The sequence below is a fragment of the Acinonyx jubatus genome, chromosome B1, assembly GCF_027475565.1.
Source record: "Acinonyx jubatus isolate Ajub_Pintada_27869175 chromosome B1, VMU_Ajub_asm_v1.0, whole genome shotgun sequence".
Taxonomy (NCBI): Eukaryota; Metazoa; Chordata; class Mammalia; order Carnivora; family Felidae; genus Acinonyx; species Acinonyx jubatus.
This window is the reverse complement of record NC_069382.1, coordinates 61,645,822-61,661,695: the sequence shown is the minus strand read 5'-3', so window position 1 is coordinate 61,661,695 and position 15,874 is coordinate 61,645,822. Positions and strand designations below refer to the sequence as shown.

At 41.5% G+C, this 15,874-nt stretch overlaps 1 protein-coding gene across 3 annotated transcripts in view; it reads right to left on the bottom strand.

The window, feature by feature from the left end:
- TMEM192 (transmembrane protein 192) overlaps nt 1-14,825 on the bottom strand; it is a 30,876-nt gene extending 16,051 nt beyond the window's left edge. The window contains exons 1-3 of one of the 3 annotated variants that reach the window (XM_027068473.2): nt 14,659-14,825; nt 5,956-6,102; nt 744-1,008 (exon numbers count right to left, since the gene is read on the bottom strand). In XM_027068473.2, the coding sequence (XP_026924274.1) occupies nt 744-1,008; nt 5,956-6,102; nt 14,659-14,685 (439 nt within the window). In that variant the 5' untranslated portion in view covers nt 14,686-14,825. The remainder of the gene's footprint in view (nt 1-743; nt 1,009-5,955; nt 6,103-14,658) is intronic. The other 2 variants (XM_027068469.2, XM_053216746.1) reach the window with 2 other exon arrangements.
- Between the last annotated feature and the right edge of the window lie 1,049 nt (nt 14,826-15,874).

Sequence of the window (15,874 nt, the reverse complement as noted above, 5' to 3'; positions counted from 1 at the left end):
ATCATTATTATACTATGTGTTAACTAATTTGGATTTAAATAAAATAATAAATAAATAAATAGAAAATATACTAATAGAGCATAGAAAAAAATAAAAATTAAATTCTGTACAGCTGTTTTTCTAGGAAAAAAAATAATTTCGAATCTGGTTTCAAAATGTGTAAGCATTTATTCTGGACTCAAACTGAAAAAGAAGGTCTTTTGAGAGAGGCAAACCAAGAAACAGACTCTTAACCATAGGGAACACACTGATGGTTACCAGAGGGGAACAGAGTTAGGGAGATGGGGGAAATAGGTGATGAGAGTTAGGGAGGGCACTTGTCATGATGAGCGCCAGGTGATGTAAGGAAGTGTTGAATCACTATATTGTACACCTGAAACTACTATAACATTGTCTGCTGACTATATGGGAATTAAAGTTAAATTAAAATGTCAGGGGCATCTGGCTGGCTCAGGGAAAAAAAAAAAAAAAAAAAGAAAAGAAAAGAATCTACCTAAAAGGGTAGAGGGAAAAAATTTTTCCCTCCCCTAGAATAGTAAACACAGATGTCAAAGAAAAGTTAAAGCTGTAATATATTATTTAAAAAGCTTCAAGACATTAAGGTGATCCCAATTTTAGTGGCCACCACACACATCTCACAAAAATGAGAGAATATATTGGATTATAAAGTCAAATTTCACGTTTTTTTTCTGCTATCATTTCTGCCACTGACGAAAGCCACAGACCAGCTGAGCCAGACTTACCAGTGGAGTGGATCATCAGGGCAAGTCCTTTAAGATGCCTTGTCGACAGGTAGATCATGTTATAGCCTCGGTTTCTTACTTTGTTGTGGTGATACTGGATGTAGCGCTCAAGAAGGAAGTGCAGAATCCACAAAATAACTTTCCCAAGGATTATGACTGTCTGAACTTTCAATGGGTTGGTATAGTTTCCTGGGCACTTGTCCTCAATTGGATTAGGGTAAGAACAAAGTACACCTGTTAAAAACGCCAAAATGACAAACACAACCTGGTGGAAAGGAGAGCAGTAGGATTAATACTCAATATTTGGAATTAAGAAATAATAATCACCATCCCAGCACATACTCATACCTATGATTTTGTTATCCTGTTTTTATAAATGAATTTAAACCCCCCCCCCTTTTTTTTTTGCCTTTTTACAGACATTTTAAGCAGAAAATTTGTAGGAAACTTTACAGGAAGTTTGGAAACAAATCACAAATAAGACAAATCTCCCCCAATCCATCTAACATAGATGAGTAAATGGTAAACAGCTTTCTGCTCACTTCTCTTTTTTTTTAACGTTTATTTATTTTTGAGACAGAGAGAGACACAGCACGAACAGGGGAGGGTCAGAGAGAGAGGGAGACACAGAATCTGAAACAGGCTCCGGGCTCTGAGCCATCAGCTCAGAGCCCAACGCAGGGCTCGAACTCACGGACCGCGAGATCATGACCTGAGCCGAAGTCGGACGCTTAACCTACTGAGCCACCCAGGCGCCCCATCTGCTCGCTTCTCTTTTATTGAAAAGAGTGAAAATCTTTTCACACACCATCTCTTCTTTATCCATTCACCGGTTGATGGATACTTGGGCTATTTCCATAATTTGCCTATTGTAAATAATACTGGTGCATGTATCCCTTTGAATTGGTATTTTTGTATTATTTGGGTTAAATACCCAGTAGTGCAATTGCTGGATTGTAGGGTACTTCTATTTTTAACTTTTTGAGAAACCTCCATACTGTTTTCCAAAGTGGCTGCACCAGTTTACATTCCCACTAACAGGACAAGAAACTTTCCCTTACTCCACATCCTCACCAATACCTGTTGTTTCTTGTGTTGTTGATCTTAATCATTCTGACAAATACAAGGTGATATCTCATTACCATTTTGATTTTCATTTCCCTGATGGTAATATTAGGCATATTTTCATGGGTCTGTTGGCCATCTGGATATCTTCTTTGGGAAAATGTCTATTTATATCTTCTGCCCATTTTTTAATTGAATTATTTTTGGGGTATTGAGTTTTATAAGTTCTTTATAGATTTTGGATACTAACCCTTTATCAGATATGTCATTTGCAAATATGTCTTCTCCCATTCTGTAGGTTGCCTTTTAGTTTCGTTGTTTCCTTCACTGTGCAGAAGCTTTTTATTCTGATGTAGTCCCAATAGTTTATTTTAGCTTTTGTTTCCCTTGCTGCAGGAGATGTATCTAGAAAAAAGTTGCTATGGCCAATGTCAGAGAAATTACTGCCCGTGCTTTAAAGGGTTTTATGGTTTCAGGTCTCACATTTAGGTCTTTAATCCATTTTGAGTTTTTTTTTTTTTTCCTTTTATTTGTTTATTATTTTGAGAGAGAGAGAGAGAGAAAGCACAAATGGAGAAAGCACGAGAGAGAGGGAGAAAGAGAGAATCCCAAGCAGGCTCCACAGCAGCAGTTTGGAGCTCAACTCGGGGCTCCAACCCATGAACTGTGAGATCATGATTGGAGCCAAAGTCAACGCTTAAACAACTGAGACACCCAGGCACCCCATTTTGAGCTTATTTTTGTGTACAGTGAAAGAGAATGGTCCAGTTTCATTCCTCTGCATGTTGCTGTCCAGTTTTCTCAATACCATTTGTTGAAGAGACAGCCTTTTTCCCATTGGATATTCTTTCCCGCTTTGTTGAAGTTAATTGACCATATAATTGTGGGCTCATTTCTGGGTTTTCTATTCTGTTCTATTGACCTATGTGCTATTTTTATGCCAGTTCCACATGGTTTTGATTACTACAGCTTTGTACTATAACCTGAAGTTCAGAATTTTGATGCCTCCAGCTTTGTTTTTTTTCAAGGTTGCTTTGGTAACTCATTTGTGGCTACATACAAATTTTAGGTGTGTTCTAGCTCTATGAAAAATGCTGTTGGTATTTCAATAGGGATTCCATTAAATGTGCCACTTGCTTTTGGTAGTATAGACATTTTAACAGTATTTGTTCTTCCAATCCATGAGCATCGAATGTCTTTCCATTTCTTTGTGTCACCTTTGATTTCTTTCATCAGTGCTTTATCATTTTCAGAGTACAGCCCTTTCACCTCTTTGGTTAGCTTTACTCTTAGGTATCTTACGATTTTTGGTGCAATTATAAATGGGATTGATTCCTTAATGTCTCTGCTGCTTCATTATTGGTGTATAGAAATGCAACAGATTCTGGTATGTTGATTTTATATCCCATGACACTACTGAATTTGTGTATTGTTTCTAGCAGTTTTTTGGTGGAGTCTTTCGGGTTTTCTGGGTTTTCTATATGTAGGGTCATGTTCTGCAAATAGTGAGTTTGACTTCTTCCTGGCTGATTTGGATGCCTTTTATTTCTTTTTGTTATCTGACTACTGCGGCTAGGACTTCCAGTACTATGTTGAATAAAAGTGGTAAGAATAGACATCCCTGTGAATGTATCACAGGCAACTTTGTTCTTTGACTGTACAGGAAAAGCTCAGTGTTTTCCCATTTAGGATGATGTTCGCTGTGGGTTTTTCATATATGGCATTTATTATGTTGAGGTATATTCCCTCTAAACTTATTTGTTGAGGGTTTTTATCATGAATGGATGTTGTACTTTGTCAAATGCTTTTTCTGCATTATTGAAATGATCATATAGTTCTTTTTTTAAATTAATGTAATCTATTACATTGATTGATTTGGGAATACTGAACCACCCTGGCAACCCAGGAATAATTACCGCTTGATTGTGGTGAATGATTTTTTTAGTGTATTGTTGGATTCGGTTTGCTAGTATTTTGTTGAGAAGTTTTGCATCTATGTTCATCAGAGATATTGGCCTGTAGTTCTCTTTTTTGGTGGTGTCTGGTTTTGGTATCAGGGTAATGCTGGTATTTTTTTGTTTTGTTTGTTTGTTAACAGGATATTTTCTTAGTCCTAAAACTAGGGCAATCGACCCCATAATATCTTAGGCAGGCAACTTAATATAAAAAGGTTTTTTTTAAGTGATATGTATGTATGTTTGTGTGTATGTGGGGGGTATATATACATAAAGAGTATGTTACATGAATTAAGGAGTATATTATTAAAAAAAAGAAGAAGAAGAAGAAAAACCGGCCACGATGCAGGGACCAGGAGGCCACCTCTGCACGTGGTGGCATCAGGAAAGAAGTGCTTCAGTTGATAATCTGGGGATCAGAAGCCATGGCAGAACCACACTGCACTTACTAGATCTACACAAGGAGAAAGGACACATCTGTCTCCTCAGGGTATTCAGTTCTTTTTTCTAAATTTTTTTTTTATGTGTATTTATTTTTGAGACAGAGAGAGACAGAGCATGAACGGGGAGAGTCGGGGAGAGTCAGAGAGAGGGAGACACAGAATCCGAAACAGGCTCCGGGCTCCGAGCTGTCAGCACAGGGCCCGACGCGGGGCTTGAACTCACAGACTGTGAGATCATGACCTGAGCCGAAGTCGGATGCTTAACCGACTGAGCCACCCAAGCACCCCGTCAGGGTATTCAGTTCTTAATTCAAGGCTACACAGTGCGTGTCACTGGAGCAGCAGCTGAGCAAGTCAATGAACCACATTCATCCCCATAAACACTTGGGCTGCTAAGAATTTGCCCTCTGGATTTCTCACATTGTAGCAAAAAATAACTATGTCCCCTCACACTTCAGATCTCAACAACTGAAATGGAGATTTTTAACAGAGTAGATGCAGAGCCATCAGTAAGCCCACAACAAGACCATTCACACATGGAGATTTTTTCCCTTGTTTGTTTGTCCATTTAGGGGTCCTTTTGGTACGTGATGCTGATTGTGTAAGTTTAAGGAGTACCACTTTGTTTTGGGTTTTTTTTTTTAAGTTTTTATTTTATTTTTGGGTAATTTCTATACCAAATGTGGGGCTCGAACCCTGAGATCAAGAGTCACATGTTCCTCCGACTAAGCCAGCCAGGTGCACCTATAACGTGTGGATTTAATACATTAATATATATTGCTATATGATGACCTCCTTGGTGTTAGCTAACGCTTCTATTGCCTCACATCATTATCATTTCCTTTCTGTGGTGAGAACAATTAAGATATGTAATCTTTTGGCAACTCTCAAGTTTACAATACACACAGTATGGTTGGCTGTGGTCACTGTGCTATGCCTTAGATCTCCAGGACTTATGTATCTACTGGTAGCAACACGTGTGTTTTTAAAAATCCCCAGACATTTATAATTTTATCATAATATAAAATATGGAGCACCACTGTACTTATTGTTCTGCTGCAATTTGATTTCTCTGCTTAACGTTATTTCCTAAGTGTAGATAAATTGATAAGATTCTGTCAACGTATATAGATTTATCTACATCTCTTTTTTCTTTTGTAACTGAAAAATACATGCATATGGGGGAAAAAATTCAAATAGTACAAAAGGCAGATAGTAAAATATATCAGGTATTCCTTCTATGAGGCCCTCAGTGGCCACTAGTGTTAAAACAGTCATGTGAATGCATCTAGAAATAATCTGTGTTTAGCCAGGAATACACATGCACAGCAGCCCTCTGAATTCTCTTTTAAAATGTGTGAATAGGAACATTCTGTGCACACTGTTGTAAACCTATGTTTGCAAACACTCAATAATATAATTGTGAACGCTGGTCTAATATATGCACATCCACCCTGTTTCTTTTTCAGAGACTGCAGAGCATTCTTTCATATGGATGGGACATACAAAGTGCCCTCTGAGTGGTGGTAGGGGCAGTAAGTTGATATCATGGACAGGAGTACTATTTTCAACAGTCTCCTGACACATGAGCAAATACATCTACAGTAAACTCTTTGAAGAAGAGAGATGAGTCAAAAAGTATGCACATTTTAAATGTCAGTACATGTAGCCAAACTGCCCTCTAAAGAGCTTCTATATATATTTAAGAACATCACCTTTGTATGGATTACTTTGTCCCAGCCAACTTACATGTATTAACAAGAGCAGATTTGCTATGATGACCGTAGGAAGAGGATGGAATCTGGGTCTAAAATGAGCATGTAATGAATGATGTGGGAGATGCTGGGTGTCCAGAAGGGGGTCATCTTCAATACTTTGGGTGAGATCCAAGGAGCCCTGAGGGACAGAAAAACAGAAGCAAACTATAATCACCACTTTCTGGATTATGTTTCTAAGACAAATCTACTAAACTATAAAGCTTTGGGGCGCCTGGGTGGCTCAGTCGGTTAAGAATCTGACTTTGGCTCAGGTCATGATCTCATGGTTCATGAGTCCAAGCCCCACATTGGGCGCCATGCTGACAGCTCGGAGCCTGGAACCTGCTTCAGATTCTGTGAATCCCTCTTCTCTCTGCCCCAACCCTACTTGCGCTCTGTCTCTATCTCTCAAAAATGAATAAATGTTAAAAAAAAATTAAAAAAATAAACCATAAAGCTTTAAAAAACCATTATACAAGTTAGAAGCAAGAAAAATAGACTCCCTACCTAGAGCCAATTTAAAAAGACCATAAACTTCTAGACAACTACTATACACAAATTGGTGAAGCAAGTATTAAAATGGGTACAGGAAATCTTAACTTCAGTTATCTTCAAATGAGATAATACAGAATGAGATTAAAGCAAACATTTTTTCTTTAAGCCCTCAAAACTTAGATATTGATTTATCTAACATCATTTACATTATTGATGAAATAATTACATATGGTTGCAGTTCTTTTTTTTTTTTAGTTTTTTTTTTTTTTAAAGTTTATGTTGAGAGAGAGGGAGAACAAGCAGGGGAGGGGCAGAGAGCAAGGGAAAGAGAGAATCCCAAGCAGAGGCACTGACAGTGCAGAGCTCGATGTGGGGCTCGAACCCAGGAACCGTGAGCTCATGACCTGAGCCGAAATCAAAAGTCGGATGCTTAACCAACTGAACCACCCAGGTGCCCCGTGTGTGGTTACAATTCTTAAACTACATCCTGGTGTTCCACAAAAATTTGGAAAGCTAGTGGAGGCTTTATTGGACTTTTAGTTATGATTGAAACATTTTAGAGAAGGAAACATCATCCTGCTAGATCTTTGAGGAGACTTTAGTTTATAGATACCAGATTCTCAATGAAAACAACTAGTGGCAATGGCACTGAAGTAGCTGATGGGGTTGAGCTACAACCTACAACTTCAGTCGGTCTTATTGAAAGGTATTGGCGGTACAGGAACAGTACTACCAGGTCTCCGGTGCTTACGACAATCTTTTAATCTCAGGCCCTAACCGAAAACTATCGTACATAAGGCACTCTAAGATTAAAAAACATAAAACACAGTCCCTGTCCAAAAGATTGCATTTTCATTGGGGAGGTTAGGGATAAAGGCATACGGGATGAAATGATAATATAAGTGAGCTCATTGGACGAAATATAAAATAAGATGGAAATAAAGGTTTCAACAGAAAAAGGGAAGCCAGAGAACAGCATTTGGAAACAGAGGATAAGGACTCTTTGGAAGGGATAGAGTGAGACAAACGGTATAAGGGATGCCTTATGGGCACTAGATTACAAAGATAAAAATAATAATCTGGGGCCTAACTCAGATCTGGGGTGGTCTTCTCAATTTCCAAGCTCAGGCGTTCAAGGCTGTTCTGCAATTTTTTTTTTCATTCAATGCCTAGATAGCTTCCTGTTCAGTCTGCCGTAACTTATGGTATGATTCCGATTAGTTCTGTTCTTTTTGAGATTCCTTTGCCTCTGGCTCTTTCTCAGTCAGCAGATGTCCTAGCTCCACAGGGCTAACGTCTGTGCATCCGTCCAAGCCCCGCTGGGGCAATCCTCACAGGCAGCCTTCTCAGGCATCCAAGCATCTGGATTGTGCCACACCTTCATGTCTTCCCACGTTTGTGCTCACTTCCTCTATCATACTATTCTTTGACGGTCTTATTCCTTACCCGTGCCCAGTACATTTCATGAGACCCACGAACTCCCCATCCCTTGTCTCTGTAATCCTGGCACCCAGCAGTGACTTAGGGTTAGCACCCAGAGAACACCCGATGAATGAATGACTGGTCCAAACCTATCTCGCAGTGTTCCTAACTCAATTATGGTATCATCAAAGACCTGGGCTCACCAGGAGAGGTCACCAGGAGCTGTGGGAGAATCAGCTCTGATCAGATGCAGAGGCAGAACGACTGTGGTCAAAGGCAAGCTCCTAAGTCAAACTGCCTGGCTTCAGCTACAAGTTCACTGCTTCCTAGCTGTGAGCAAGTTACTTCAGCTTTCTATGCCTCAGTTTCCTCAGCTCAAAAAAGAGAATAATAACAGCACCTGCTTCATAGCTTTCTTGGGAAGATAAAATGAGTTACTATACATAAAAGTGCCAGAACGTTGGCAGGCACAGACTAAGCAATGAGTAACTAGCAGGCGCTATTGTCTCTAACTCGCTTTTCCCTTGCTTTTCCCCACATAGTATTCCTTTTACCATCCGAACTCCTAAGTCTGTTCTTTTCTCTCTGTGCTCACTATTCAGTGCAGGCCCCAGCGTTTCTCATGGCCTTTGCCTTCCAGTCTCCGGACCTCAGCAAACTCTTGCTGCAGCTGGACATCCTCTAAAATAACATACACGTCTCTTTCCCCTAAACCTTGAGTCCCTCCCGATGATCCTCGGAACACAGGCCAAATTCTTAGACTGGTTCTCTCTCTTCCAACCCATTCCCAAGCTATTTTTTGGGACTTGCCTCTCATTCTCTCTCTCCCCCCTGATGCCGACTGCTCCTTGCTCCCATCTCTCACAAAACTCTTTCAGTCCCTGGACCTTTACCTATTTTTGCCCACGTGTCAAGGCTTGTCTCAGCAAAATCACTGGCTTCTCTGATGCTTCAACACTGTTCCTACTGCCCTTTTCATCTGACATTCTACTTTTCATGTCCCCGAGTTTGGCTTGGGTCTATTTTCTATCTTCCATATGTCTTTTTAACCTTTTGAATGTAGAGAAAACGGGTATAATAATTTTTTAATGTCCCTGTTTGCTATTTCTAGCATGTCATTTCTGAATCAGTTTCAACCGCCTTATATGTCATATTTTCCTGCCTTTTTGCATGCTTGATAGTTTTTCCAACTGTATTGAGATATAATAGGCATATAGCATTGTGTAAGTTTAAGGTGTTCCATGAGTTAATTTGATACACTTTTTTTTTTTTTTTTTTTAAGTAAGTAGGCTCCACACCCAATGTGGGGCTTGAACTCATGACCCTGAGATCAAGAGTCACATGCTCTACTGACTGAGCCAGCCAGGCGCCCCTTGATGCAGTTATGGATTGCAAAATGATTACCACGGAAGCATTAGTTAACACATATGTCACATAATTACCAATGCCTAGTAATTTTGGATCAGATGCCAGACTTCCCAATTTATCTCTTCGGGTGCAGGACAGTTTTGTATTTCTAAAAATATCCTTGAGCTTTGTTCTGGAATGCAGTTAAGTTACTCGGAAACAGTTCGATCTTTTTGGCTTTGCTTTTAAGACTTATTATTAGGTTGGACCATAGCTGTGTTTAGTCTAAGGCTAATTTTTCCCCACTAGGAAGGCAAGACCTTTCTAAGCACCTAATACCCTGTGAATTATGGGGTTTCCAGTCTGACTGGCGGAACAGGCACTATTCCGGGCCCTGTGTGAGCACTAAGCACTGTTTCTTCTAATCATTTCAGGCGGTTCTTTTCCAGGCTGTGGGAAATGTCCTCACAGGCATGTATTGAGCAAGACCCCGCTGACTACCCAAGGGGGACTCGGCACATCTTCAGTTCTCCCTCTGTGCAGCTCTCTCCTCTCCAGGGACCGCCGTGTGAACCCTTGTTGCCTCTGCCTCCCCAGGCTCTCAGCTCTATCTCCTCAATTCAGGGAGCCTGCTGACCGCTGCTGGGGCGCCCTTTCCTATCACAGCCTGCAGACTCTCAAGGTGGTCGGCTGGGGCAATCCTATGACTCACTTTGGTTTTTTTAAATTAAAAAAAAAAAATTTTTTTAAGCTTATTTATTTTGAGAGAGAGAGGGAGAGAGAATCTCAAGCAGGCTCTGCACGGCCAGCACAGAGCCTGGTGCGGGGTTGGAATTCACGAACCGTGAGATCATGACCTGAGCTGAAATCAAGAATCAGACGCTTAACCGACTGAGCCACCCAGGCACCCCCGACTCACTTTGTTTCCTGTCTCTTGGAAAACACTTTCCTTCACTGCCTGATGTTCAATATCTTAAAAAGTGTTGTTTCATATATTGTATACAGTTTTTTGGTTGTTTGAGGCAGAAGGATAAATCTAGGCCCTGTTACTCCATGCTGGCTAGGAATAGTGGTTCCTACTGCTAACTTATAATACTAACCACAAGGTATCAAAGCTGTGGGAATAGTGTGCTTGACTAGGGCAGAGATTCTGTAGTACATATTGTTTATACTTAGCACCTAACGCAGAGCAGGTGCTCAGTATGTGTGTGGAGTGAATGAAAGATTGCCCAACTTGAACACTTGGGACCTGGGAATTTATACAAAGCTAGCCTTGAAGATTTAACCGTAAGTCTTTCCTTTACCTCCCTTTCTTCCACGCACCATCTCCTCTACCCTAAATGACCTTTCTGGAGTGCCCCACAAACATCCTCTCTTATTGTTTTCAGAATCCAACTCACCTTGCAAGGTGCAACCAAGACTTAAGGTCTCCATAAAACTTGTCCTGACAAGTGTTTTCTTTCTACTTTAAAATTGCTGGGGTGCCTGGGTGGCTCAGTCAGTTGAGCGTCCAACTTCGGCTCAGGTCATGATCTCATGGTTAGTGAGTTTGAGACCCGCATCCAGCTCTGTGCTGACAGCTCAGTGCCTGGAGCCTGCTTCAGATTCTGTGTCTCCCTCTCTCTCTCTCTGTCCCTCTCCCACTCGCTCTGTCTCTCAGAAAATAAATAAAAACATTAAAAAAATTTTTTAAATTGCTATAAAATGTACTGCTCACATTAATTGGATTATTTCTTATGCTGTCTTGTATTACTTCCTTTTTTATGTGTATACCTTTTGTTTCTCCTGACTACATTGAAGGGGTTGGAAACTAGAATACGGTTTCTTCTCTATGTCACTTAATAGATGTTCGGTAAATACAATGTATTTGGTGGCTATATCAAATAAACTGTCCAGTGGATTCTATAGGAAATGTAATATAACCACACAAACAATACCTTATCACCCTCAGATGGCACCTCCCCATCTGCATGTGAAGGGTGAAGGGAAGACAACTCCTGAATCCAAATAATTTCTTTACTTACACTATTATTAACTTATGACCTGTACAAGAAATCTGTTGTTTTTGCCCATACGGATCTCCTTCCTCTTCTTTTGTGACCATAACTCAATTTCCTCTGGGGACCCACTGGGCACATCCTTCAATACTCTTCACCCTCCTCTGGCCTAGGTGGAACCTAAGAGGGCTGGGCAATCCAATTCTATGAGCAACAAAGCAAAGGGGGACCATGGTGGGGCAGATTCAGTCCAGGGCTGACCCTGAAAGGACCCCCGTCACTTAGATCCTTTGAGCTGCCCTTGTTTCAAGTCCTTTCAGAGGCCTAAGGGTCCATCCACCCTGTATCATTTCAAATAAATTCCTAACTTCTTTAAATTAACCAGAGTTGGTTTCACAGCTTGCAAACAATGAACCCTAACTAAAAAGCCTCTGCCTCTGCTAACTCACTTAAAGGTCTAGTCCTACAGCATACACCATAGTTTTAGCTTCTTACTGAATGGTAGAAATCATATCCACAAAATACCAAAAACAGGCAACTTGCTCAGATCTAAAGGGATTTAGGTATGTAACTGTTGGTGAAACATCAATCTCCAATTGTTTGATGAAACAGATTTCTCGGATTGTACTCATCCCAAAGCGAAAAGCTACAGATTCAAGAACCTGGGGCAAGTTAAAATCAACCAAGAAGCATTTACTGCACACATTTGCCTAACAGTCTCTCATTTTCCTCAGATTTCGTTCCCATACATTGTCAGGTCATGAATCTCACCCTTAAAAATTCAGAAACAATGATTTCTCTTTATATGTATATGAATGTCAAAACTACTTCTATGTCTTAGTTTTCCATTTTTTCAACTGAAAAAAAAAATAAAGTTTTAGTCTTATCATTAGAAACTGTTTGGTTTTGAAAGCAGGAGACATCACAATCCCGGACTTCAAGTTGTATTACAAAGCTGTCATTATCATGACAGTATGGTACTGGCACAAGAACAGACACTCCGATCAATGGAATAGAATAGAGAACCCAGAAACAGACCCACAAACGTATGGCCAACTAATCTTTGACAAAGCAGGAAAGAATATCCAATGGAATAAAGACCGTCTCTTCAGCAAATGGCCCTGGGAAAACTGGGCAGTGACCTGCAGAAGAATGAACCTGGACCACTTTCTTACAACATACACAAAAATAAACTCAAATGGATGAAAGACCTAAATGTAAGACAGGAAGCCATCAAAATCCTCAAGGAGAAAGCAGGCAAAAACCTCTTTGATCTTGGCCGCAGCAACTTCTTACTCAACACGTCTCCAGAGGCAAGGGAAACAAAAGCAAAAATGAACTACTGGGACCTCATCAAAATAAAAAGCTTCTGCACAGCAAAGGAAACAATCAGCAAAACTAAAAGGCAACCAACGAAATGGGAGAAGATATTTGCAAATGACATATCAGATAAAGGGTTAGTATCCAAAATCTATAAAGAACTTCTCAAACTCAACACCCAAAAAACAAATAATCCAGTGAAGAAATGAGCAAAAGACATGAATAGACACTTCTCCAAAGAAGACATCCAGGTGGCCAACCGACACATGAACAAATGCTCAACATCACTCATCATCAGAGAAATATAAATCAAAACCACAATGAGATACCACTTCACACCTGTCAGAATGGCTAACATTAACAACTCAGTCAACAACAGATGTTGGCGAGGATGCGGAGAAAGAGGATCATTTTTACACTGCTGGTGGGAATGCAAACTGGTGCAGCCACTCTGGAAAATGGTATGGAGGTTCCTCAAAAAATTAAAAATGGAGCTACCCTACGACCCAGCAATTGCACTACTAGGTATTTATCCAAGGGATACAGGTGTGCTGTTTCAAAGGGACACATGCACCCCCATGTTTATAGCAGCACTATCAACAATAGGCAAAGTATGGAAAGAGCCCAAATGTCCATCGATGGATGAATGGATAAAGAAGATGTGGTGTGTATACACACACACACACACACACACACACACACACACACACACACAATGGAGCATTACTCAGCAATCAAAAAGAATGAAATCTTGCCATTTGCAACTACCATGGATGGAACTGGAGGGTATTATGCTAAGCGAAATTAGTCAGTCAGAGAAAGACAAATATCATATGACTTAACTCATATGAGGACTTTAAGACACAGACCAGATGAACGCAAGGGAAGGGAAGCAAAAATAATATAAAAACAGGGAGGGGGACAAAACATGAGACTCTTAAATATGGAGAACAAACAGAGGGTTACTGGAGGGATTGTATGTGGTGGGAAGGGCTAAACGGGTAAGAGGCATTAAGGAATCTACCCCTGAAATCATTATTGCACGATATGCTAACTTGGATGTAAATTTTAAAAAATAATAAAAAATGAAATGAAATAAAATAAAATAAAATAAAATAAAATAAAAAGAAATTGTTTGGTTTTTAGTTAAGATACCTTAACTGTTGTTGCTATTTACACAAGAATCTAAGCTCATGTAGGGCTGGAACTGTTATGAGTCTTGCCTGATGCCCCTAATGAACTGACAGGATCACAGTAATAATTCCTATTAATGTCTTAATCCAAATTAGTGCTTTGCATTTCTTTCAACTTCGCATTTCTCAAGGATACAAATTTTATTACCTGACAATGGGGCAGCCAGTTATTCTGGGCACAATTACATGTTTCCCCTAAAAATGTTTCAATATACTTATGCAAATATTTTACTTCGTACTCTACAGACTGTAGTCTAGGCGACTAGTTTTTTAGTAACCTGGTTTGGATCCATTAAGCAAGGAGATTTAAAAATCCTTTTCTGCCTATCACGGTTACATTCAAAACATCACGACACTGCTTTTCTCCAATGCGGGTTGCTGGATGATGCCAGTGACAGGTCGACCCCTGAGACACTGGCAGCCGGCCTGCATGTCGCAGCCGCTCCACGTTCACAGCCCTCTAAAGCCAGGGCAGGGAACCCACGAGGAGGGAGATTCGTCCCCGCGACTCAATACGTCTGAGCGGAGCCAAGCGGCCCAGCTCAGAGGAGCGCCCCAGAGACGGCTGTCAGGCCAGACGCGCATCACGTGAGGCTCCCAGTTCCGGGATCAAAGATGCGCGCCGCACGTGGGCTGGGCGCCTGCCTGGGACCCCCAGCATCCGCGCATCCCCTGCCCAGCAGCCCACCCGGCCTCCACTCGGAAAAGTAAGCCTGGAGCCAGCGCGTCGCGGACCCCACTGCCCCCTGGGTGTCTTGTCCCAGAACCCCGAGTCCCGGGCCAGCCCTGCGCAGGAAGCGCCTCCTCCGGCCGCGGTCGCACCGGGTAAGGGTGGCTTCCCTCCGCAGTCTCCGCCCAGCGCGCCCAGCAAGGGAAGAAAGGGGTTCCGGGGCCAGCCTCCCGCCACTTCCGTGCACTCACGTCCTCCATTCTGCCCCCAGCCGCCATTTCCCGAAGCCCGAGGCCGAAGTCCGGGCCAGCCGGCCTCTCCACCTGCGCCGCGCGCCGCCGGCCCAGGAAAATTGCCACCTTCTAGGACTTAGCGGCCCCCGCTTCAGACACACCCCTTCGGCTCCCGCTCCGCCTCCGGCGGGTCCCGAGCCCCGCCTTCTCTCTCCCGAGCCCCGCCTTCTCTCTCCCGATTGGCCAAGGCGGAGGGGCGTGTCCCGCTCTGAAACCAGCTCTGTGAGTCGCTTTGGCTGGTCCTACCTTACAGTTCCAGGGATCTCTGCTGAGGTCGGCTGTTGGCCGGAGAATTGGGCATTGAAGGTTGTGTTCCAAATCCAAGAATTTAACTATTTTCGGCTGCCACTTGCTTCTTTTAAAAATATTAATTTTTTATAGTCTTCCTTAGATTTTGTTTGCAGGCACAGCTCTATGCATAAGTAGAAACAGCTGTAGAATCCTATCGCTCCCATTTATACCTGGAAACTCCACTAGCAGAATGACAGGAACAGAATAAAGATTCTAATTTACATGACATATTTACGGATTTCGCTTATGGGAAATGAAGCATTTAGAATTTTCAGGGCTTTTTTTTTAATGGAATAAAAAACAAAACTTTAATGAAATTTTCTAAAAATACATGATCGTTGTAAAAATGTAAAGAAAGTAAAAATTTCTGCTAATATCAGCTCCCTAATTTAACCCTACTAGGGAGGATATACACACTTTCATACTTTTAATAGAACTTTAAATTTTATTTTTAGAAAGAGAACAAGTGCAAGCAGGGGAGAGGGATACAGGGAGAGAATCTTAAGCTGTCCCCATGCTCATGACCCTGGGATAACGACCTGAGCCAAAATCAAGGGTCAGATGCTCAACCAACTGAGCCAACCAGGTACCACCCATACTTTTTAATGTGTATTTTTACACTGCATATAATGTAATCCTGTTTATGCCATTGGTGAAATAAAACTATTCAAACATCAGCCAAGGAAAACATGATATAAGACTCTACCTGATCTTTAAAATCTCAGGAAATTTAGGGGTGTCTGGGTGGTTCAGTCGGTTGAGCGTCTGACTTTAGCTCAGGTCATGATCTCACAGTTTGTGAGTTGGAGCCCCCGCATCGGGCTCTGTGCTGACAGTTCGGAGCCTGAAGCCTGCTTTGGATTCTGTGTGTCTCTCTCTCTGC